The sequence below is a fragment of the Drosophila serrata genome, unplaced genomic scaffold (genome assembly GCF_035046125.1).
Source record: "Drosophila serrata isolate PLE 108 unplaced genomic scaffold, ASM3504612v1 contig_249, whole genome shotgun sequence".
Taxonomy (NCBI): domain Eukaryota; kingdom Metazoa; phylum Arthropoda; class Insecta; order Diptera; family Drosophilidae; genus Drosophila; species Drosophila serrata.
In genome coordinates, this window is record NW_028257147.1 from 3,494,055 (window position 1) to 3,519,592 (window position 25,538).

The 25,538-nt window shown below is 37.8% G+C and overlaps 3 protein-coding genes across 6 annotated transcripts in view; 2 read left to right on the plus strand and 1 right to left on the minus strand.

The window, feature by feature from the left end:
* LOC110179135 (major facilitator superfamily domain-containing protein 6) overlaps positions 1 to 10,535 on the plus strand; it is a 31,681-nt gene extending 21,146 nt beyond the window's left edge. For 2 of the 3 annotated variants that reach the window (XM_086832681.1, XM_086832684.1), the window contains 7 exons: positions 61 to 491; positions 590 to 734; positions 832 to 983; positions 1,244 to 1,560; positions 1,891 to 2,175; positions 4,594 to 4,701; positions 10,088 to 10,535. In XM_086832681.1, coding sequence (XP_086688807.1) covers positions 61 to 491; positions 590 to 734; positions 832 to 983; positions 1,244 to 1,560; positions 1,891 to 2,175; positions 4,594 to 4,701; positions 10,088 to 10,279 — 1,630 coding nt within the window. In that variant the 3' untranslated portion in view covers positions 10,280 to 10,535. The remainder of the gene's footprint in view (positions 1 to 60; positions 492 to 589; positions 735 to 831; positions 984 to 1,243; positions 1,561 to 1,890; positions 2,176 to 4,593; positions 4,702 to 10,087) is intronic. The other variant, XM_086832683.1, reaches the window with a different exon arrangement.
* Positions 10,536 to 10,596: 61 nt separating this feature from the next.
* wry (delta and Notch-like EGF repeat containing weary) overlaps positions 10,597 to 25,538 on the minus strand; it is a 28,703-nt gene continuing 13,761 nt past the window's right edge. Inside the window, exons 3-12 of one of the 2 annotated variants that reach the window (XM_086832680.1) lie at positions 24,036 to 24,184; positions 19,213 to 19,376; positions 18,327 to 18,599; positions 18,139 to 18,235; positions 17,119 to 17,246; positions 15,972 to 16,114; positions 15,234 to 15,356; positions 13,950 to 14,052; positions 13,594 to 13,775; positions 10,597 to 12,879 (exon numbers count right to left, since the gene is read on the minus strand). In XM_086832680.1, coding sequence (XP_086688806.1) covers positions 12,499 to 12,879; positions 13,594 to 13,775; positions 13,950 to 14,052; positions 15,234 to 15,356; positions 15,972 to 16,114; positions 17,119 to 17,246; positions 18,139 to 18,235; positions 18,327 to 18,599; positions 19,213 to 19,376; positions 24,036 to 24,184 — 1,743 coding nt within the window. In that variant the 3' untranslated portion in view covers positions 10,597 to 12,498. Of the gene's footprint in view, positions 12,880 to 13,593; positions 13,776 to 13,949; positions 14,062 to 15,233; positions 15,357 to 15,971; positions 16,115 to 17,118; positions 17,247 to 18,138; positions 18,236 to 18,326; positions 18,600 to 19,212; positions 19,377 to 24,035; positions 24,185 to 25,538 lie in introns of both variants that reach the window. The other variant, XM_020949030.2, reaches the window with a different exon arrangement.
* LOC147643683 (C-type lectin 37Db) lies at positions 21,953 to 23,675 on the plus strand. The gene has a single exon (XM_086832318.1). The coding sequence runs from the start codon at positions 23,070 to 23,072 to the stop codon at positions 23,673 to 23,675; it is 606 nt and encodes a 201-aa protein (XP_086688444.1). The 5' UTR covers positions 21,953 to 23,069.

Here is a 25,538-nt window from a genome sequence, read left to right on the forward strand (position 1 = left end):
GGGTTTTTCCTTTCCAAAATATCAACTCATTCCCAATTTTCTGTTCTCATTTGTTTTCAGATTTTTGGCCACTACAATGCTGTCGGCAGGAGTCACCATCATGGATCCCATTGCCCTGACAATGATTGAGAAGTATGGAGGCGATTTTGGTCGCGAACGTTTGTTCTCCAGCATTGGCATGGCTATATTTTCACCGATAACTGGCATTATGATTGATTACTCCTCGCGGGGATTGGGCTATACAGATTACTCGGCGGCCTTTTATACATACGATGTCCTGCTGGTGATATCCACAATGTCGGTGCTGATGATGCCACTTGGCGAGAAATTGCCAGCGGATAATGTTTTCAGAGATTTATGGAATTTATTGAAAATGCCACATGTTATTGCCTTTATAATATTCCTGTTTGTCTTGGGCAATTTCTGGGGCTTCATTGAGAGCTTTCTGTTTCTGTATCTCAAGGAGCTGGGAGCTCCCAATTATTTACTGGGTGAGTAAGAAGGATTTTGATCTAAAAAGTATTATTTTGTTTCGAGTTCGTAATTTATCCTAATGTTTCTTTTATTTATGTCCCCTTTTATTGACCAGGAATCACCATTACCGTGGGCACAGTGAGCAGTATTCCTTTCCTTTACGGAGCAGAGAAAATCACACGGATCTTTGGTCACGTTAATTTGATTATCATCGCGTTCTTCTCTCATGCCGGCCGCCTGGTGGGCTACTCCTTCATCGAGTGAGTGCGAATAATGCTGGTCACATGTCCGGCCTAATGCAATGCCAAATTGAATTTCCCATTTTTTTTTTTGTTTGTGTGTCCCCCCCTGCTAAAGGAATGCCTGGTGGTGTTTTCCTTTCGAGGCCATGGAGTCGTTATCCTGCCATCTTATGTGGGTGGCAGCGGCGACCTACTGCTCGATATTGGCCCCAAAAAGTTTGCTGGCCACCCTGATTGGTGTCCTGGGCATGGCCCATTTCAGTTTGGGTAAGTGTGTAGTTGGAGTCTTCCTAACACAGGAAAAAGGCACTCGAAATAATGGTTAATTAATCTATTATATCATAAATATAACTATTCTTAGTTTGCATGAGAGCATGAGAATATCTCTGCAAATACATTTAAAATCTTCTTAAAAAGTCTCCAATTGAAGCTTCAGCAAACCAAAGTAACTGCCTTTCTCCCTGTGTACTCTCCTAATGAGGCACTTTACGTATATGTAATCACATTTGGTTTGTGTCCAATTTAAGGACGAGGCAGTGGTAGTTTTACTGGAGGACTCCTTATTGGTCAGTTCGGCACTCGAGATGCCTTCCGCTACATGGGTCTACTGGCTGTGGTCGGTGGCATTGCCTACGGGCTCCTTCATCTGATTTGGCTGCGCAAATTCGATCACACTACGGAGGAATCCGAGGAGGAAGTGGAGGCCGTTGAGGCCGGCGAAACGGAGAAGCTCACAGAGCCAGCCACGAAGGAGCAGGGCACTTCCATGTCCCTGGAGCGACTCAGTCTGATGATTAAGTACAATCAGATTGGCAGTTTGTCATCACTGCCCAGGGGATCGCGGGTGAGTTATGAGATGGAGAGAGGGAAAGGGTTTTAATCGAGATACTTGAATATTTATATTATATATTATATTATTTCAATATATAAAATGTTACAGCTATTAAAGAAGAGAGCTTAATATAAATCAACTTTTAAAAGTAACTCAATCAATGTTTCTTAGACTTCCCCTTCAGATATTTCGATTTATTAATGATCCCTTGGCTAATCCTTTACGTATCCAATTTCGGATTCACTTATCCGATGGCCATCTGTCACCGCTTTATCTTTGCCATTATGTTGTTAATGATCTTCTCACGTCACAATTTTAAATTGAATTTTTTCTTTTCTCCAGGCCGATATCCATGACCATCTGTCGGTGCGTCGCAGCAGCTATAATGTGGAATCCTTACGGGGTGTGCCCCGTCATGGCAACATCGGCAGTGCCTCGAAAGTTGATATCCTGCGCTCGGCGCTGGAGATTAATCACAAGTCCTCGAACAATTCGATGCTGAGCAAGGCCGATAACAAGACGTCGAATCAATCACTGGGTCGCAATCGGGCCGACAGTGCCCCAAAATTGAATCACAGCAATCTGAAGAACATTTCCCAGCCAGCCCTCGAGGGCGTCGTCCTGGAGGTGAGTCCTTGCCCATACCAAATACAAAAATGAAATCCCCTTTTCTTTTATATATCACTTGTCCCCAGTGCGAATGGTTTTGCGTGTGTTTGTATCTCGCTGATTGCTCACAATTGTTTTGATTTCTGCCCTTTTTCATGGCGCCTTTTTAGCTGCTCTCGCTCTTGGCCATCGAGTTTGGTTTTTTAAATACCCAACATCTGTTGCCACAATAACTTTTTAGCATGCTGCTGCCGCGTGTCCTTTGTCCCCAACTGTATCCTGTCTCTGGTTTTCGCCTTGACAACCGGATGCCGGGCCCAACTGCATCCGCCTCGGGCAGTACTCGTTCTACAATACACTCAAAGAAATGTTCTTTAAAAATCAAAAGGATACACAGGAGCTTTAAAAAAAATTGTATTAAGAATTTGGACTTCCTTTGAAGTTGATAAATACTTTTTGTATTTATTTAGATTTTTGGTACGATATTTTTCGGAGTGTGCCTTGTTAGAGATGGGGTTTGGGCACTGAAGAGGCGGTTGTTTTGTGTTTGGCATTTGGTTGCCTTTGTCGAGCGGTCGTTTCTTTTGATGCCGCTCCAATGGATTCGATTTCTCTCTGGCTTCTCCGATGCTGCTCTATTCCTGTTGCCTTTTGAGATCAAATTGGAGCCGGGTTTATTGGTTTTTGTTTTCAAGACAACCATATGCGCCGCCGGCCACCGTTTTTGCCAATTTAGAGCTCAAACTAAGAGGAACAGTCGAAAAATACCAAGAGCTAGCCGAAGGTTAAAGAATTGCAATGGAATGGAGCTGTCAAAAGGCGATTAAAGAAATATCAAAGGAAGAAACATTTCAAGGCTTTAAAAACACGCAGAAAAAGTATTAATATTTAAAAAATTTGTTAAGCATTAAGAAACTTTCAAAAACAGTTTTTCAATAACTTACTTGAATATTTGTTTATTATTATTAATTATATTAAATATTTGGCTGATGTTCAGGCTTAAGAACACACATATATTCTCCCTTTCCAGTAACTATATCTTTAATTAAAAATTCCTATATAAAACTTTATAAAATTTCCATTAGCTCCCTATAATATTTCATAACTTCAACTTACACAACAACTTGAATCAGAAATTGTGAGCAGACATTTTTATTCGAGATATCCTTTAATTAAAAACTTTCGATGATATATGGCCAGTAATTGATTATCGTGTCCCCCATATCCCCACTCGCTTATCCTGCTGCACTCTCTACTGTTTGTCAAAGTTAATTTCGTAATTAATTTCCAATGCTTTGAAGCGAGGCTTTTATGGCAACTAGGCAACCGTAATTCAATAAATCAAATGTGGCTGCAGCCACCAACGAGTCGGGTGTGTGGGATGGAAAAACAACAACAAATTAATGAATTTATGAACAAGACCAAGTTTCGCCTTGCCATTTGGTCTTTTGCCTTTTTGCGAAAACATTCTGATTCGAAACAGACCAAACTGACAGTTTGCCTCCACACATCGCCGAGCAACGAAATAAAATAAAACAATGCCAAGAACCCGAGAAACCCAAGAGTTCACTATAGTATTTTGTTTTTTTAGTAAAAAAAAAAAGTGGGCGGTCAGGGGGAGGCGTGTCTGCCACATAGAGATTTGGTACACTTGGGGAAAAAACTAATTTAAATTATAATAGATTTGTTATTGCCAAATGGGGTTTGCCAGAGAGTTAACTATAATATTTAGAAAGCATTTAAATTGGTAAATATTATGAAGTTTTTTTAGTACACTAGAAATAATTACTTATTAAATTTGTTGGTTATTTACTGTTATCATAAAATATTTAGATATATATTATAGATTAAATTTATATTCTTGTTGAATTGCTACATATTATTCAAGTGTTTAAATAGTGTCTGCTGAAGATTATAGTTTAATTAATGCAATTAGCAAAACTTCATAAATCTGACGCTTAAAGTATTAGCAAGTTGTTTATAGAATGTAGAAAACATTGATAAATTTGTTTGAATAATTAAATGCATTCTTAGGGACTTTTCGTACAATAATTGCCTTGTAATTTAGTTATATTTCCTCAAAAAGATTTTTATATTACCAAAAGGCTTTTGTATTTAAAGGGGAAATATTTGTAATTAAGTTTTTAATTCAATCCCTTTTTTGATAGATTTTTTTCCCAAGTGTAAGGCGTATCGCTTGCAAATTGCAGTCCAACCGTCCAGCTGCAGAATCCCGAACCAGAACCGAAACTTGGCTTTGTGCCAGAAAACCCAGCGAGAGCAGAAAGCTTTCTATTCGATATTCGTACTTTTGAGGGGTGTATATGTGTTTTTGTGTGTGCGTGTGTGTTTGTGCAATAGTGTGAATGCATCTGCCCTTACTATATATGTGGATAATATATGCTATAGCCAAAAATGCCATTCGCATACAAACAGGGCGTGGAATCAACATTTTTTCCCAGCCGCATGAAAAAGTATCCAAGTGGTTTGTTAACTTCAATACCCGCTGTGGATTTATCCGTAATACCCAGCTCCATGTTAATGGTAATGTACAAGAACACATACAAAAAATAAAAACAAAAACAAACGAAATAAAAATCCCAAAAATAGTCAAAATAAAATGGCATGAACCTGCATGAAAAACAACGAATACAGGAATTGCCCTTTGCTGAAGAGTAAAATAATGAAATAATGAAATGAAATAAAATTCAAATGAAATAAAATTCAAATATATAATTTAATTTATTGGTAACTTGATTTAGTGTTTTTTGTACGTTTTTTAAGTATCAAGAAAATCTCTTTAGATAAAACTAAAGTGTTAACATACAACTTTACTTGGATCTCTTTTATTTGCCTTATTATTTCTTCTATTAATTATAAATTACTTCTTATGATTTCTTGACTCTTAACAAACCTTTTGACCTAATCGTTGTGACCCATCTGCAAAGGGTAATTCCTCACACAAACATATGTAACTGCGACTGCATGGCTTGGCATGTCCTGAGTCCTTTTTGGTTTTGCTTGTCCTGGGCTGCAAGCGCCCGAAAGCATGAAGCACTGAATGCGAATAAACAGAGACCATGGCTGTGGCAAAAGCGAACTGAGGCAACAGCGTCATCCACCAAGATATTGCACCAGTGCACTGTGAGAAATTATTTTACACCATAAATTATACAAAAGGCATTTAATAATTTATTAAGGGAAAATTTATGCTAATAATAATATATATATAAAGGGGATTTTAACAGCTTAAACTATTGCTTTTTATAGAAAACACAACTTATAAATTCTTTCTTGAAAGTAATTCAAATTTAAAAAGAATTAAAAACTAGTATTAATAAAAAATTAATTTTAAGTATTTAAAAATATATTTTATACTGGTGTATTCCTTATATTTTTGTTTCATATTATTTTGGTATAATTTGTTGATTGCAAACAAGTTTATTTGAACTTTTTCTTTGTATGTACAGCTGCTGGAAAATGCAATGGCATGTACAGTTCCCATTGCTGCAGCTTTTATTGTGTTTCTCTTCGTTTTTTCTTCCTATTTTTTGGACGGTGTAGGGGGTAGGGGGTGGGGGGTGTTGGTTCGAAAATACTGGCAGGATGAAAAGGAGTTTCGGGCGTCGCAGTTTGCCAAGCCATCCGGGCATTAAGTTATTTCGTTGAATTAAAGTCCGCACTTGCGCCATTTGACTTTTGGGCATCACTTGTTTTCATGTGCATAACCCACAAAAACAAAAAAATAAATAAAAACACCCCTACCCCACCCAGCATTACCCCTTTGAGCCCCCTAAAAGCTTCAAGCTCTCTTCGTACTGAACGCTTAGTTGAGTTTAGTTTAATTTTGCACACTCGTCGAGCAATTTGAGCTTGGTTGCTCACATCACCTCACATACCATTTTGCATTTTTATTTTTTATTGCTGTTGATGTTGATGTTGTTGTGTTGCCCACTCTTAAAGTTTAGTATTCAGTCGTGTGTTTTTTTTTTATTTTTTTGGGGGGGGGGGGAATGTGTAGGGCAGCTTGAAAAATGTCCCTTTTTCTATTGTTGTGTGCTTTGATTTTGTTTACGTTTTACGCCAAATGATTTGTTGTTGAACTTAATACAAGTTGACAAAAAGGAATAACAATGGCAGCTGTTGCAAAAAGCAACAATGTTTGTTTTTTGCAAATGCGGTGGGTGGGGTTTTACATGGGAGTGTGTGTGTGTGTGTGTGAGGTGGGTGTAGGTAGGTGTAGTGGGTGAAAAGAACAACAATGCCAGGGAATAAACAAACAAGCCAAGGCATAGCAAAAGGACAGCGTCTGTTCGAATGTGGCAAATGATTTGAAACTTTTCAATGGCAGTGGTAAATATTTAAAGAAAAACTTTAAAAGTTTGTATGTATAAAATTTTATAAATATATGATATATGAGATTTAAAATAACCTATGTTTTATTAGATAGAATATAATGCTTGAGCGAAGGAGTCATTTCCGACTGTTGATTTTCTTGATGGTATACGAAGGACAATACGATTTTCAATTTAAATCTTGAACAATGAATAATGAAACACAAGAGAAAAAATAAAATAAAACAAAACAATTTTATTTCATGTAATATAATATAATATTTTTCCATGATTTGAATGCATTTTCCCAACAATTTCCACTACTTTTGTTCCACTGGCAACAATGGCAAGAGTCCCAATCGTATTCTCAATATTTTACCATTTCCAAGGCACGTCCCTCTGTGTGTGTGTGTGTGTGTTTTCTTGTTTGAATGTACTTTACTGTGTGTATGTTGACATTCACATATGTACATTTGTATGTTCCAACTTCCTTCTACGATTTCCTGTTTGTTCTCTCCTTCCCTTTTATCTGCTCCTTTCTAGCAATAGTAAGGATATGCTCCTATTTTCATCCACATCGATAGATTTTTCTTTTTCTCTTACTTGTTTGTGTGTGTGTGAGTGTGCTAGTATTATTTTTATTTCTTTTGCCATGAAAGCGATTTATCGATGTGTGAGAGGATGGAATAAAAATAGAAATATTTATGGGGAATGATCGCAAAATGAATGCCACGTAATTCAATGCTGCTGGCAACATTTGTCATTGTTGATTTTGGCCAAAAACGACTTTATAGCGCGCTCTATAAGCTCGTCTATCGAGGCCAATAACTTCTTCAACATAACGCACAAAAAGTGAACGCGAAATTGCGCGTAAGTAATGCCCATTGTAAGCGGTTTCAAAGGACATACGGGCAAGGGGCAAGTGGGTGTCGGGGGGCGGGGGGAGGCGTGGCAAGGAGCAGTACAAAAAAAATTGTATATATATAGTATGTATAGAAGGAACAACTCGAAGCCAAACAAAGGAATGGAAACAAAAGCAGCACAAAATGAACTGAGCATGAACATTATAGAAATTCATGCTCCTTCTTTCTCTCAGTACACAAAGGAAAATAAATTAAATACGGGAAATCGTTTAAAAAAAAAGTATTTATATTTTTTATAAGAAAAGAATATGCACATTATATAATGTTCAAAATAAGAGTGGTACAGCTGCTGGGAGAAGTAACACCAATGATTTCTATATGAAATAAAGACTTTCTTGGCCTTTTAGGATTATCACAAATTATTCCCTTAATAAGGTTTATTTTCTCTGTATGTCTTACAATTTAAATTCTTAATGTAAGGGAAGAAGAAGTTATGCCTGAATATCTGAATATTATTTTCTAATTATTTCTGGGATTTTTTTTGCCATTACTTCTTATAAAGCAGGTTGCGTACTTTGTAATCGCTTTAAAAATATGTATACAAATTTAATTCTAGGTAAAATGCTTTTAGTTTGGTCTTGGGCTTGTATTATTATTATTTTTTCGTTTAGTGTAGCTCTCTATTTTTTTCCTTTGAGTTTTTCCTTTCACCCCCCTCGACCACACATGGCACTTAAGATGCGCACTTGCTTGTGAGTGTGGGTTTGTTGGAAAACTTTTGTGCATTCAACTGCAAGGACGGTGTGCCTTTTGCACCACTATCCCCTCCTTTTAACACACAGTACCCCACAAAACACTTTTTTAATAAAAAGCCAAACAAGGAGAAAACTACGTTCGATGCATGGCGAATTATCCGAAAAGTTTGATGACGCGGAAATGCCTTTCGACAATGCACCACCAACAAAGCGCGCAAAACAAGAAAATGGAAAATATTAAAAAACAAAAACGAGAAAACAAGAAACGTAGCAAAACTCGAGAAGCCAAAGCTATCATACCCTTGAAATTAGCCAAGAAGTAAATCTAATATATGAGTATTTTTAAATGCAAATTTTTTGGTTAAATCTAAGATTTTCAAATATCATAAATAAGCCAAAAATGATTTGATTTCAATGTGGAAAACTTTTCTGTGCTGATTTTTATTAGGTTAACAAATCTGCATACTGAGTTTTTAAATTTGAAAAATTAAATTTTTTCCGAAAGGGTATTTTTTGAAAGGGTATTAAAAAAGGCAACTCCAACTGGCTTTTGGTGCAACTGGAAACTGCAGTTTATTCGTTTATTTGCGCATATTTGGGAGGCGAGGCGAACTCAACCGGAATGCTTATGAAATGCAGCACATTGAGATCTGAGATGGGAAAACAGAAAACATCATTTGAAATTCGAATGGAGAACGAAACTAAAGACCATAAAAGTGGGGTCCCCTTGGAGACATTATAGAGAGTGTTTAAGAAGAAGCAATATGTTTTAAAAATAATTTAGAGATTTATAAAGTGTATTTAGAGCATGGAATTTAATATGATTTTGATAATTACATTCTGTAATTCTGTATAATTATTTTGAATCATTTTTTAAATAAAATAAATTGAATTAAAAATGTACTTAAAGAAGTTCCTAAGAGCATAAAACCAATATTCACTGGAATTTAAGTGAAGGAATTATATAAATGGAAATGTGGTGAATGCCAGCAAATTGCAAAACATTCAAATCCAATTAATTAAATAGGAACAGCTGAAATCTTTTGAGTCTTCATTAACCAACATGATTCACAGACAACCCCAATACACGAACAGAATCCTTTTGCAACCATCGTTCCCAGTGACTGCAACTTCATTAAATATAATTTATCGGCCACTTAAATTTCATGTTCGAACTCAAATTAGCATGCATGTTGATTATACATACTTGCCCGTATTTGCATGAAAATCCATGGGGATTGCTAAGGGAAAAACTAATAACAATTTGAGTGAGTAAATTGTAAATTGCAATCTATACACTGCGGCCACACTTTGGGTAGCTTTTTCCGTTTACCTTTGTATATATCGTTTTTTTTTGGCTTTTATTTTTATTATTTATGGAATTGGTTGGTTAATTTGTATGCTCGTTATGGAATTGGTTTTTTGCATGCGTTTTACCTTTTTAATTGCTAATTGCATGTGCGCAAAGGTGGAATATTTAAACGAGTGGAAGGAAGTGTGTGTGTATTCGCGTAAACTGTTGCAAATACAGTAGAACTTTGACTTATTTAAATGCAAAGAAAATAAAATAAATAAATATAAAAAACATATTGTTAAATTGTCATGAAAAAAATTAAATACAAAGTGTATAAAATTTATACAGAATTTGTATTTATATGTTTTAAAAGCTGACAAGAAATTAATATACATCTCTCAAGTTTATACCATATCAAGTTTAAACAAATTTTTAATGCATTTTTAATTGGACTTTAAACAATTTGAATTATGTAAACCCTTGCACACTTTTGCATTGAATTTGTAAAATGTTTTCTGAGTGATATAATCAAAGTTCTATTGTTTAATTTTTGATTTTTTAGTCATTGTATTTACTCCATTTATTAAGCATTTGGCATGGGCAAAAGCATACCTATTTCTTCAAGAAAAATACTTACTCATCACCTACTTTTTCTTTTCATTTGTTCTATTTAAAATTCTGCAGGATCAGGAGGGTCGCAAGGTCATTCCTGAGGAGACGGAGCTGCACACCTCAAAGACCACCGTGAATTCGGGGGAGGAAAAGACAGAGTCGCCTCAGCAGCCGCAACAGCAGCAACCACAATCGAATGGAAATGGGAAAATTCCGCCACAGCCGCAACAGCAGGAGGATGAGGAAAAATCTGAGGCCACTTGAGGGGCGGCTGGCAGTCCAATTCTCTGACCAGCCACACACGGCGTATGAGTGATATTAATAAACCAAAACCGAAAGCAACTAAGGGGAAGCGAGAGAAGAGAACAAAATAGCAGAACAGAAGGAAAATGATAAATGAAAACTATTGTTTAGTTGTACATGTGTGTGTTATGTTATATAAATGTATATGTCTATGTATAAATTATGCAAAAACGGGAATGAAACTGAATAAAACCAAATTGTTGAGAACGAGAAAAAAGCAAACAAGATTTTAGCTGGTAATTGTTTTCCCATTTAAATTGAATTCAAACTCTTTCATGTTTCGCTGGATTTTCCACTTTATTTTGCTGATTGGCTTAAAAATTAAATTGTAATTGCCCAAAACGTCAAGTGCTTTGCCATAGGTTACTCATTTGACGCAATGAATAAAAATGTTTGCTATTCCTCATTTGTTTTATTTCAATTTCATTACATTACTGTCATTTTTCGCTTCGCTTTTATTTTATGTCTGTGTATGTTCGTGTTTTTCCTTAGGCTACGGCTTTTCATTATTTTATATTATTGGTTTTTCCATTTGGCTTTTGTTTTGGTTTGCCTCAGTTTATCGTTATTAATTACTTAATATAGCATTTTAATTACAAACTCATTCTCTGCATTCCAAATTGCACGAATATTATTTATTGATGCAAAAAATGAATGCATCAAGCAATATCAGAATTTTCGTCTCAATTTATTTCACTTATGTCGCTTTTCGAGATTTTTTTTTTCGTTTTTGTATTTTGTATTTTTAATTTTAATTTTTATTTAAATCATTTATTGGGAGCAGCTCTTTGCCATTTGATCAGCATTCTTGTTTGCATATCAACAGCAATATGCTAAATGTGGCCAGCACACGGATACACACACCGCACGAAATCGTTTACGGAAATGATTTCAAAATAAATATTATTTATGCACAAAAAACATATTAACTTTTGTGGCTACAATTTTAATTTATGCTAATTATTTTTCACTAACAACTTTCGACTGCGGTCGAACACACACCACACACCACACCCCACACCCCACACTCACACCCCCCGATGCAACTCAGTTGGCAACAATAATCTCTGGCTAAATTCAATTTAAAACACCCGTCCCCCCGACCCCCCAATCTCCAATTTATTAGTATGGCAAAATTAATTAAAACTAAACCAAACAGAATTTCCAGAAATTAGTTGATATAAACCCAATATTTGCGACACATTGGAGAGGAAATTGATTTCAGCAGCGTGACCAGAAACACATCACAGTACAATTCTTGGCTGATTCGTTTTATTGCTATTTAACTAATTGCAAACATTTGGAAATGAAAATGTGGTGAAAATGCTAGCCAACTTTAGTTTCAGTTCGACATGGAGTAAATATAATTAGTTCCAGCATGCCTGATCCCCCTGAACTCTATCTAATTAAATTTATTGAGAAACCTTTCTGCCGCCGGGCAAGAAAGTCATTTAATCTCTTTGAAATGTCCATATGCAAATGGCCATCCATAAAGTTCACTCTCGGACTACGACTAGGACAAGGACATACCGAACCGGACCGGGCATTTGCATAACAAATTTATGAGGGATTTTATGGCAAACAATTAGCCGAGAGCCCAGTCCTATCAGCTCCAGCATTCCACATGAGATGGCAAACATAAACTGAAGTGCCTTGTTTGACCCGAATAAATGTACAAAATTCAAACGATAAACTTATGCGGAGCCCATTAAACATTTACATAATTCTAGATTATATCTCATTCTGCGCCTTTTGCCCTCGTGAGTGTTTTATAATCAAAAACATTATCATTATCTGTGTCCGTGTCAGTGTCAGTGTCCGTATGCTCGTGTGTGCTTAGCCCAAAATAAACCTGGTTAAACAAGTGTGCTAAGCCTATTTATGCCGGAGATACATACACATAAATGTATTAATCATAAATATTTGTGCTTGCATTAGCCGGAATCATAATCGTAAAGTTAGTGTTCCTCCCCACTTGCACATAAATGTCTGGCATTTAGTTTATTATTATCGAATACTGTTCAATATTTGGAATATTCAACGAGTAGAGCATCAAAGATAATTACACATTCCCCCACCCAAGGACCAAGGACCCCGCCCCCGCATTCCATTCCAATCCCTCCTCACTCCTCTCTGTTTGGGGTGAATTTGACTAGCCATCCGCCATTCCCGTCCAAGTCTCACTGTATCAATGGCGAGTGCTGTGAATTCTCGCTAAAGTCCACCGTGTAATACATATCGTTCTCCAGGTTCATGGCCAGATGCCGCTGAAAAGGTCGCTCCTGCAGCTGGCCACCCAGCGTGGTCTGCGTTTGCGGTTGTCCTGGCAAATGCCGCGCAGCGCCATTGCTCCTCGGTCCAACCGTTGGTGCCACATTCGAGGTGCCACTCGCAGCAGCTGCGGCGGAAGCGGAAGCGGCACCCTTGCCACTCAGCCAATGCTTATTGAGTTTGCCCTGCATTTTGGGGCGACGACTGAATCCCAGGATGGGTATAAACGAGGTGGAACGTGTCGAGAATTTCCGATACGTCTGATTGACCTTGCAGTGACAAATGGTGACCTGCAACGAAGAGAAATATGGGGAGATATTTTTTGTTGGGGAGGCTAAGCAAATGGTTATGGATTGGCTTGTATTTTGGGGAAAAGTAAAAGGTAAAAGCTTCAGGAGAGCTGGAAAATTAAGGTAGGGATTGGTTGAGTGCTTAAATTTGAAGGTTTAAAGGATGTTCTGTCTTTATAGAAAGATCTAAACATATTATAAGTATAAATTCCCCTACTAACTATTCCAGAACTTTTAAATTTCCTACCATAAATAACCCCCGAACTGAAGTCTTCGATATTAACCTGTCCATTGGAGTATCTTATAGGTTCTGCATCAATTTATCCAGTCAACTGAATCGCTCTGGGCTTCCAATAAATTGCCAGAGACTTGGCTATCTCGAACACATACATTGTGAAGGAGAACAGCTACCAATTGTATAAATTTGCATCTGCTTTAAGCCCACTGGTCCAGGCGATTGGTAACTTTTGGGTTAAAGCCTCCGCTCTGCAGCGCTGCAGCTCTGCAGCTCAATTCAGTTGCTCGACCACTTTCCCGACACCGAAATGAATATGCAATGGCATTTCGCGTGCGCACTTTGCATAACCGCAAAGTACAATTTCCCCTGAATGCTATGGTCATGTTCCTGGGACCTTGTGCTCCAAATACACCCAGGGTTTTTGGGGAATCACGAGAGGGAGGAGGGAGGAAATGCTGGGAATTCTGGGTACTTACCACAACGGCAACGATGAAAATGGCGGCTGCCAGAACTCCGGCCGCAAAATATGCATTATGCAATTCAATGGGACTCTTAAGCACAACCGATGAACCGAAAGTTTTGTCATTAAAATTTCTAGCGTTCGCATCGTCCACAATAAATTCGCTGGAGCTAACGACAGTCTCCACCACAAACTCATCTGCCGGAAAGAGAAAAACCGCCCAGCCGGATAAAGCCCGGGGAAAAGCGGATGGGGAAAAGCGGAAGAAAAAAGTTAGATAGCCACCGAGGGAAACATATTTTTTTCCAGCAGCCAGGCCAGGTCTAATCAAGTTAATGACTTTTGGGGACCGCAAGGAGACCAAGGACTCACCTTCGCACATGGTGCCGGTGTAACCGGGACGACAGGCGCAATAGAAGCTATCGCCGCTGGACCAACAAGTGCCGCCATGGGTGCAGGGATTCACATTGCATTGCTGAAAGTACTGAGAATTATCAATGCATTGGTGGTGGATTGAGTGAGGATAAGTGATTACTCTAACAAAAATCATATGCTTTTATTATTAAAACATCCTTGACTGGGTTAGGAGTAGAATTTCCCTAACTACAACTTCTATAGTCATTCTTATATTCCCATATCTTTTGCCCTCATGGAGGCCGGTATCATCTAACCGCATCCAACCCAACAATTACCGTGGAGGAGCATCACCGAGCGGCAGCAACCTCCATTCTTCCCATTTCTGTGTGTGTGTGTGTGCCTGGCATGTAAAATGTAATTAATTTCGCTGCCTTCCCCAACAGGAGCCACGAGCCACTACTGCTGGCAGCCGCAAATTCTAGCCGTGGTTTCGTCCTGCCACGCCCTACCCTCCTCACTCCCCCCATAAAGCATAATGACAGTGTTCCGGGGGATCTTTGGTCCTTGGAGCCATCGCGGTTAGTCAGCGTGTCCATCATTTTCACAAAGCTTTAATTATGGCGCTTTGACGCTTAATTTATGTACATTTTGTTAAGTTTTATTTTAGCACCACAAATTGTCAAGTCCATTGGGCGTTTATTAAATTCTTTTCGAGTTAGTTCGTCCTCAAAGTAAAGTTAACTCAATTTATGAAGCAAGTTGGCAAGAGACTTGAATGGAAATTGATATTTGCAAGGCTAAACAGGGGCAGAATATTAAATGGCAGCAGGCGGGACTTTGGTACTTTTCATTAAAAGTTGATCTAAGTGGAAAGCATATTATTATTTCCCTATTTCTCTGTATTTCTTGTACCTCAAAATGCAATTACATTTTTTCTGTTTCTGATTTGCCAGGATAAAACAGTGAGAACTCTGACATGGAATATCAATTTCAATAAGAAACCCCACACAAAGCAATTCATTAAACCAACCAGTTTTGGAGTCGTAAATCTGCTTAAAAATGCACAGCAAACCGCACACAATAAAAAAGAAGCAATTGTGTGTATGAAATTGTGCAGCAGCAGTTTGTGAAGCGAACCAGATTGCCTACAATTATGCCGCTGCACAGTAGTAGGCCAAACAATTTCTGGCTATTTGCTGGCATTTTTGCCAAACAACAAGGTCTAGCCCGAAAAGCCGACGAAGCCAGAGCCAGAGAACTCAAACCAGAGACCCAGAAACTGCATAAATCATGACTTACCGTTCGTGGCATTTGATTACAATCCGGTCCATTGCGACCTCCGGGGCATTCGCAGCTGAAATCATTTCCATGATCAATACAGCGGTGTCCTTCGGGGCAAGGCTTGTTGGCGCAGAAATCAACCTATAGAGCAGGGAGGGGAGAGCGAATGAAAATGAAAAAAATCGGCACAAATCAAAGCATATTGTGGCTGAGTTGAGATAGAAATAGGGGAGTGTGGACCGGAGGAGCTTCGCTGAAACTTCATTACGTATTCAAAAATGTATTTTCCCAGCATTCGTATCTGAAGGATACTCTCGCCCCACACCACGTACCCACACACACATGTGGAATCCGATTTCCTATGCCTGTGTGTGTGGCAGCGCGAGTCCTTGCTCTGAGCAAATTAAATCAATACCGTTCAAGTTCCGCAGACAACTGGCGTACGGTTGGGGTCCTTCGACTTTTACACACTGGGGAATTGTCGCGGGATTTGTTTTCAATACAAAATATTGATTATCTCAGGGAATCGTGAATCAACTAATGGGTTCTCTAGAGATTCGTCATTCATGGAAGACTTGAATGTTGCGATTTCGCACCTCAGGGCTTGAATTTTTTTCTTTGCATATTTTAAATACTTAAAGCAGTGTTGCTTGTAACCTTTTATAGCTTCTTTTTTAAGGTATTTTCTCCCTCGGTTTATCCCAAAGAAAGAAAAGACAACCATTTTATATCTATTTGGCCATTGTGTTCACTCACCTTAATTTGGCAACGGTTGCCGCTGTAGCCCTTCGTGCAGCGACACTCGTAGCTGCCAATGTGATCGATGCACTCGCCGCCATTCTGACACGGATTCGATTCGCATTCATTATACTCGAAGTTGCACAGCTCGCCGGCGAATCCTGCGAGACAGAAGTCCGATGGAAGAGGTGAGTGAGCAGGTTGCGGGTAATGTAAATGTGCAAAAGTAAATGAAATGGAAATTTCAATGGAGAAATTCCTTTTGGCCCGAAGACAGCGCCCTGTCTCGACTTTCTCCCCAAAAGAGAAAAAATTGCCCTCGTCTCTGTCCCAGCGACCTTTATGTACATTTACGTTCATTGTGACTGAGTGCGATTTATGCAAATTGTGTTTGTGCCAATGAAATAATTTATGAGCTTCAATGTAGATTTTTGATTTGCACAGATTTCAATTTCGGAATCGCAATTTGATTGCCTTAAAGTACGTGGATTTCGTAGGAAAATTACCGATACCACGTTCGTGTGCCAATAAAAATGTATTTCTACGTGCTAAACATGAAAAATCGATTTGGATTAATATTTGATTGAGCTGAGTGTAATACAAGCAGAAGATTAAATCGATTCAAATTCGATTTCTTAATCAGCTTTTTTTGTTGAAACAAGTAAGGTTTTAAGACTTCAATTTATAAGTATATTTAATAATGATAAAATATTTTGCATTAATGCTTTTTCGATTATGTAAAAAATTATATGAAAATGAGGCAAATTTCCAAGTATTTTTTAAAATTAATCGTGTAGTAAACACATTTCTCTCAAGTATCTAAAACCAAGCATTATTTGATTTTTTGTTGTTTTCTTTCCGATTCGATCCTATAGTTCAAACTTCGTTTTCTAAAAGTTAGTTGCCTTTCTTGTTTTTAAATTTAAATAACCACAAAATTTCCATGCAATTCAGCTTCAATTTTAGGAAAAATTCCCCTCTCCCATGAAACTGAAAAACTCAATATATAATAGATCCCTGCAAAAGCCAACAATCATTGTGTGAAATTTCCACGATGATAACTCACAAAATATTGGCATTATGGGAGCGATTTTGCCAGCGAGTCAACAAAAGAACGTTCGCAATTTGCGTTTATTTGGCTGAAACTGTTGCCACATTTACTCACCTGGCTGGCAGAAGCATCGGAAGCCATCCTCCTGGTCCACACAGATGCCGTGAACACACGGCGAGGACTCGCATTCATTCAGGCTGTGCTGGCATAAAGGTCCTGTGAAGCCGGGCGTACAATCGCAGCTGCAAGCGGCGGGGTTAATACGGCAGGGAGATGGCGAAAAAAGAATGCAAAAATAAAAGAGGAGGGAAATGGAGAAATGGGGAATTTTTGAACATGCGACAAAAGTCAACATTTATGAGCAAACACAGACGGCGACGGCTAGACAGAACCGCAAAACAATGGTCACGATAATTGAATGAAAGCTGCTACTGCTACTGTTACTACACCGCAGCTCCTGCTCCCTGAGGCTCCCCACTGAATGTGTACTTTGCACTCGAAAAAATATTGTATTCCTATATTCTAGAAACTCAGCAAAGGATGCTGTATTTGCTTAGTAAGGGAAATGGTTTAAAGACTTTTCTTAAACAAGGTTTAAATAGTTGCAACAATAGTTTTTAATTAGCATTAAGAAAATTAAGCGTTGTTTAAGACTTGCTCCATAAATTTACGATTAGTTTTTACTTATATTTTGTCAATGATTTATTATAAACCCACTTAGGATAATCATACCTCTTCAATCTCATTCCCAAACAAACTAATTAACTAACGCCTAAATTCATTGAACTCATTCAAGACTGAACTAATGTTTATGATATACTTAAATATTTGTAATATTTCTTTCCCAACCAAACTAATTAACAAACACCTAAATTCCTTGAATTCCTTCAATATATCTAAGCTAAACTAACGTATATTTTATCCTTAAATATTTGTAATATTTCTTTCCCAAACTAACAAATTAACTGACACCTAAATTCCTTAAATTCATTCAATACGTGTAAGCTAAATTAATCTATATTTTATACTTAAATATTTTTAATATTTCTCAGAGTGTCTGTAAGCCTCCGCCGTCTAATTCCTTTAGCTCTTTCTTTGTGCTTTTGTGTCCTCTATTATTTGGCTTTGACTCACCGAAAGTGCGTTGAGTTGCCCACACAGCTGCCACCGTTCATGCACTCGGCGGGATTGCAGGGATCCGACTCGTATTGACAGTTCTTGCCCGCATATCCTGCAGGAGTACAGATGGAATATAATGGCATATTAATGGCATATTATCGGTGGCAGCCATTACTAATGAGGCTGGAAGCTAATGACCTTACCGTACGGACACAGGCACTGATAGGAGTTGCCCTCGTGGCCCTGCGATAGATCCACGCAGATGCCGTTGTTGGTGCAAGGACTCGGGTTGCACGCATCTATCTCCTCGCAGTGTGGTCCAGCAAATCCGCTGCAGCATTGGCACTCGTACTCCTCCATCCCAGAGTCCGAGTAGCAGACTCCCTTGCCGGAGCAATCGGCATTCTCGCCGCAGTTGTCGGTTTTCGTGGTCACCTTCAGGCGGACACATTGCGCTCCCCACAGCTCGGACACCACTGCGGCACGGAGCGGAAGATGGGGATAAAATAGAGGTTCATATTAATTAAGGATACACGAAGGCTGGCAGTCAAGGGAGCGAAAAAAAGGTTTTTAATAGGCCGAACGGGAACCACAAATAGGGAAGGCAAAAAATGACTCCCCAAAGGGGACACAGTAGATGCAATGCCTCTGGGAAAGATGAAGATGGAATACCCTAACACCTGGCAAGGTGGACAGACTCATTGGTAATTCCATCAGCAGGTGTTGATAGCTGCTAAGGATACATTTTGGTATCTTATAACATACACTTTCACAGTATTATGTATTAAGGAATAAGTTAAAGAAACAATAAAAATAGAAAAATATTTTGTACACTATCAACTAATTAATGATTATATTCATTCTTCATTTTTTCTTTCATTTCTCAATAATTTGACTGTAGTATATATACTTTTACAGCCTTTAATTTCAACTTGCAATTTTGAGAAAATAAAGTGAATCATTTGAGGCATCTCTTCATCACTTCAAAGTAGTTTAAGTAAGCTAATTTGCCTGCTTAAAAAAATCCACCTTCACCGCAAAGTTAGTACTGCCGTGGAGCGGTAAGTGTGCCAGGACGAGTCTACTCACCAATTAGCAAGTTAACTCCCTCGGTGAGGTCCTTGTCGTACAGGGTAACCAGTTTCCTGCCATCGACCACCAACGGTGTGATATCCAGCAGGACGCCCTCGGTAACATCGCAATGCTCGTGGCCGGAGCGAGTTACCTGATACACCTGTGTGGCATGTACAGCGCTGCTCGTTGACGTTTATTGTGCCAGCATCCAGGTGAGAATAAAGCGAAGGATAAAATAGACAGAGAGAAAAATGTTCAATGAGTAAATTAATAACAATTTCTTAAATTATTTCATAAAGACTATAACTATATAGAATGTATGATTATAACCATAAACTTTTATATTTTCCCCAGTTTAAAATAATTAATTAATACAATTTTCTCACTGTGTCTAGGCTGTGAGGCTGATAGGTGGCGGCCAAGTTAAATGGCTTCTCTTTGCTTGTTTAAGTTATAAATATGACCAAAGACGTCAAAAGAAACTTGGTCTCGGTCGGCGGTATTCTCCTTGGTTTTCTACTGTCTGTGTGTGTTTGTATCTGTATGCTTAATTAATTGAAATTTATTTATAAGCAGTTGCTCTCTCGCTCGCCTTGCTCTAGCGGAAATTAAATAGCACAAAAACGGAAATGAAATTAGTCGAGGCAGGGAGGCTGACTCGGGAAAAAGGGTTTCTTTCTCGGGCTGAAAATCCTCCAGCTTCCTCCATGTTTTTCCTGGCTTTCGTTGCGGTTACTTTTTGTGGCAGCTTATGCCGTATGGGTATTTATTAATAGAGTTTAAATTGCCGCAAATTAACACAGTATAAAATGTGGCCTAGAGATTTTAATGAACCACAAAAAATCCAGTAAGTTATGATAAATTGAGAAGCAAAAGTTAATATAGGTAAGTGGAAGTCTTATTTTGTTCTTTTAAACTCATTTTTGAGAACACTGTAGTTCTTAGCAGAAACCCTCACGATTTCTACACAAACATAGACACAAACAGAAGGAAGACACCTCATATAGTAACCAAGTTTGCAATTTTTCAAACAACACGTAGTCAACTTAGGGATGTTAAAAAAAAACGGGAAAGAGGAAAAACTTGTTAGAAAACTGCGAGCCCGGAAAGTTTTCACTACCTCGAGCTCTGGCAATCTATTTGCTACCCACTTGCCTTGGCTTGGCTTCGTCCTAGCATTATTATTTGTTGCTATTGCATTTGTTAACTTGGCCAACAGACACACACCCCACCCCCATATATACACACACACATATTAAATCGATAATAAAAACTTTTTTGACATCTCATTTTCATAGTTGGCGGGAAGTTTCCTCTGCGGCCCTGCGCTCAATTGTATGCTACACTTTTTCGCCTCACTTTCACTCCTCAACTAACTCGATTGTTTGCGGTCTTATTTTGCCCCCAGGGAAACTTACAGGAATCGAAACTTATGCCAGGCATTTCAAGTTGCGAGGCCCTCGGGCTAAATAAGGAAAGAATATACATATATATATATATATATATATATATATATGAGAATATATATAGCGTGGACCGGAAAATTTCCAGCGCGGTCGCGTTTGATGTCTGGCCCCAAAGTTCGACAAATGAATTTTAATTTTTCTTGCGCTTCTTTTTCGGGGCAAAAAACTTTTTTGATGCTCGGCGGCGGCATCTATCAAGCGATAAGATAAGAACCAGCCACCGAGCTAAATTAAAATGAGCAAAAAATGTGTGTGTGCAGAGGCTGGCCAGAGAGTGGGTAAAAAATGTTGGGGGCAAAAATGATAGCAAAAACCAAGAGAAACGTGATAATTGCCATGGCAAAAAGGGTCAGCCAGCTGTGGTGTTTGTACGTCCTGCCCAATGACTAATGGTCAACAACAAGGACTACACAGGGAACAAATTTTAGGAGTTGGAAGCCTTTGGGTTAATTTTTATACCTTTGAAGGGTATTCTAAAATTAGTTAGGAGCTTCCAATCTAGTGAAGGAGTCATTTTCGACGCCATAAACTATGGTAATTTTTGTAAAAATAATATTAATCGGGAAACTAAACTATAAGCTATATTATTTTCTAAACTTTTCAACCTTGTCTGGGTTTCTTTTAATTTAAAACAATGATGTATAGCGGCACGGTTAACTTAAAATCTGATAAAAAATCTGATCAGCATCATCAAGCATATCGATTTTGAATTGCCGAAAAATTTCTTATACAAAAATATTGTTTTAAAGAATGGGAATATTTTAAGCTTAGTTATGATCCATTTCCAGTACTATCTTATATTTAAATTACAAGGTGGAAGGGTATAAAACCTTCGTTTTCTGAAGTTAGTTTAATTTTTGTTTTATATGGTATTTTATATACTTTTGGCGGAAATAATTCAGAAATATAAATAATATAAATACTGCTGCATTTCTTAACGTTTTAAAATAAATTTTATAAGTGCACACTAGACCCTTGACTTGATAAACACCCTTAAAGCAAATACACAGTATAATTAATATTTATTTATTTATAACAAAATTCAGCTATTAAAATTATTTTCCGTGTGTTAAAAAGAAAGAAACTGTCTGCTATCGCATTTATATGCACAGTTTGTAATGGGGATTTTTGTGCGGCATTATAAAATAAACAAAGGCGAATAAAAATTTTTGCGAAAAGAAATACAGAGACCAACCCAAAAGGAGAGTTAGACAGAGCGTGTGGAGTGTTGGAGAAAACAATTTAATAAACTGTAAAAGGGGCATGATAATGGTAGAACGTGTCTGGGACCAGTAACTATTTCAGCCTCCATCTCCAACTCAACTCTGTATCTCTTTCTCCCTGTGTTTATCTATATCTCTGCTCTTCGGTCAGACGTGCTGAAGAAAAATCAATAAAGGTCCTTAATGGACGTTATTATATAATAAGCCCCCCAACAAACACGTTTCACTGCGCATTAAAGCGCTTAACTGAAAATAAATAAATAAAAAAAAAGGACAAGAAAGGACTCAACCTGCAACTAGGTGTAAAAATAGGGGAGTGATTTTATTTTTATTTTTTCAGAAGAGTGAGGTGTGCACAATTTTCCCCCTTTTTCCTAGCTTCAAGTAAGCTCAGGTGTCTGGGGCTGCTGTCAAAGTTAAGGGGCTGCTGCACAGCGAAAGGGTCGCTCCATGATGAGCTCAATGATGAGGCAGCACCAGCAGTGGCTGCCACTGGCTGCCGGGAAGTGTTGATGTGGATGCTGCTGCTGCTGCTGATGCTGATGATGCTGCTGATGGGTGGCACATAATGACTGTGTGTGTGTGAGTGTCCTGCGTCGCCAAGTCACTTGCTTTGATCAACTACATACATCACCGCCAGTCGACAGGTATCGGTTAGCTACGCTTTTTCCCCACTCGCTTTTCCTATCAGTGAGACCGACAAGAAGGGAAACTGTTCTTTTGGGGGATTTTTGTAATCGAAGCGTTTGTCAATAAATTGGAACTCTTAACGATTTTAGATCTCACAAAAAGTCAGATTTTTTATCAGATTTTAAGTTAACCGTGCCGCTATACATCATTGTTTTAAATTAAAAGAAACCCAGACAAGGTTGAAAAGTTTAGAAAATAATATAGCTTATAGTTTAGTTTCCCGATTAATATTATTTTTACAAAAATTACCATAGTTAATTAGCTTTAATTACTTATTATTCAAATTAATGATTCATTAAGAAATGTATTACTCTCGCTTATCAGAAAACACACTTGCTGTTTCCAAACAAATCTGGTCTCAGACAGAAAGTTATACATATATTTTTCGATTCATTGGCCGTAGCAATTGATAAGAAATTTCATCTATAAATACTTCTCCCACAGAACCATAAGAAATCAGTGGCACAATAGACTTTCCTCTGCGTAAATCAGAATGACAAAGTGCGCGTTTCTTTTGTTCTACGCAACAATTGCTGGGTGTTTCTTTGATTTGCTGGCAGAGTCCCCAGGAAGTCAAGCAAAACTGGAGAATATTGAAAGACAACTTCATATTTTAAGGATAGGACAAGATAAAGTGGAAAAGCAGCTAGAAACCCTGTTACAAAAGCTTAACAGAATTGAGATTATCCTAGAGAAGATGGCACTAAACCAGACGACAAAATCCTTGAAGTTTGAGAAGATCGGTTATAGATTTTTCTATATAGAATCGGATAATACTGAAACTTGGCATAATGCTGGCAACATCTGTATCGGAATGGGTAGTCACCTGGCGAGCATTCATAACGAGATGGAGCTGTCTCTGATTACGCGGAAACTCCAGGAGGGAAAAGGATACTGGTTGGATATTAATGATTTGGTTAATGAGGGAGAGTACATGTCGGACACCTTAGGCAGACGAGCTCCTTTTTTAAAATGGGAATTGCATCACCCAAAAGACTCTATCGGAAATCGGGATTGTGTTTACCTAGCCAATGGATCAATGGCAGACACTGGGTGTAATTTGAAAATGAATTACATTTGCGAAGCACATAAAATTTAGTTACTTGAAAACTAAGATATTAAACAAGTGCACTCACATATTTTTATAAAAACCACATAATAAATAAAAGCAATTTGTAAGCAAAAAATCGAAGAAAAATCCTGATAATCGGTTTTATATATTTACAATAAAAACTTTTCCTGGGCTTAAAAAGTTGCACACATTTAATACAAAATTGTGAACAACTGCTACACAATTGCATTATCAATTGTTTCAAACTTTGTTGGTATTTTCATTAACATCAAAAGAGATAGAAAATATATTGACGCATTGTTATACGGTTTCAGAGTTTGTTGCAATTGTTTTAAACCAGAATGTGGACTTACTCAAATGTTTTATTTTAAGCTCTTTGTCATTTACCTGCTGGTGTTGTTGGGCTCGTGCGATGGATTAAGCATGGCATCATTGATTTCCACAATCAGGATATCGCCAGACTGGATCTCCGCCTCACCTCGCCAGGTGAGGACATTCGGTATGCAGTTCTCATTCGGCTTACAGTGCTCCGTGGTCTGGGAAGGAACGTATTAAGGATTTCGGGGTTAGATAAGTTAGAAACACAAAACGTAGGTTTGAGAGGCCTAAAAGGTTTTTGCCACACTAAATTATTTAGCAAGTTTTCTAATTTCCCTTTTACAACATTGTCTACCATCTAGATGGGGTCCCCTTTTAAGGCCGGTTTAGTTTTGTGGCAGAAACAAATTTACATAAGTAGTGAGGCAACGAATCCCGAACCTAATAAACTTCCAGGCTAAAAGGTTCATTTGGGGCTGCCTTTCGGGGGTGGATATTAGCAAAGTTTACAACATATGCACAGATCCACTTGATGTTGCCAAAATTTTTATTAATTTGGGCTAAGCCACAGACATAAGCCGACCGTTATGGACGTCGCAATCGGAATACAAATAAAAATACATGAGGCCGAGCTGAAACTCGACTTTGTGGTTATCCCTCTGCCATTTTATGCGCCCCATTTCCAGGAGCTCTCCTATGTCCTGCAATTTTAGCATATTTTTGCGCAATTTGAAGCGGTTTAGTTTGCCTCTCCCGCCTTTTTTTATACCGCTTTCTGTGTACTGTCGGGGGGATTTGTCAGAGCTCAAATTTATGGCATTTTAATGGCCTGTCTGTACGCACATAAAAATCTACATTGTATGCTGGTCAGTTTGGCAGAAAGAACGAGAAAAAAAGGAAATCGTGCATATTTACATATAGAAAGGGAAGAACGACCCGTTGGGAAATGGCCAAGTTTTTTGGGTCACATGCGTGTTTTGTGGTCGGCTTTTTTTATGAACACCGCAAGAGGTAATGGCATAAATTTCCCTTTTTTATTTGTTGTACGTACATATTTAGCAAATTTCTGTTTGTTGTTTAAGTTTCAGTCCGTTGGCGGTGGAAGAGATATTTGGAAACAAGCAATTTTTTGAAATTAAAACCACAAATATAGGCGAATTCATATAGGTCATTAAAATAGAATGGAATTTTTCATTATACTTTAAAATTTGCGCTTCAAATAATATTGCGGCTTTGTTGGATATAGTTCTTTTTTTTTTTTTTTTTTTTTTTTTGTGATTATATTAATAAGCGAAAAGATAATATTGGTAATTAAATCGAGCCTTGCAATAAAACATATTTAATTGATTTTTAATTAAAACAAGAAAGGTAACTAACTTCGGCAGGTCGAAATGTATACACCCTTTCATTTTTATATAAACATTTTTATGACAAATTTAAATTTAAAAAATTCATAACAAAGCCAAAAAAGACATAACTTTAATTCGGAAAGCTATTATGTGATTGTTTTTATCATGTTAATATATCTGCATACTAAATTTTCAATTTAAAAAAATTACGATTTTTGACAAT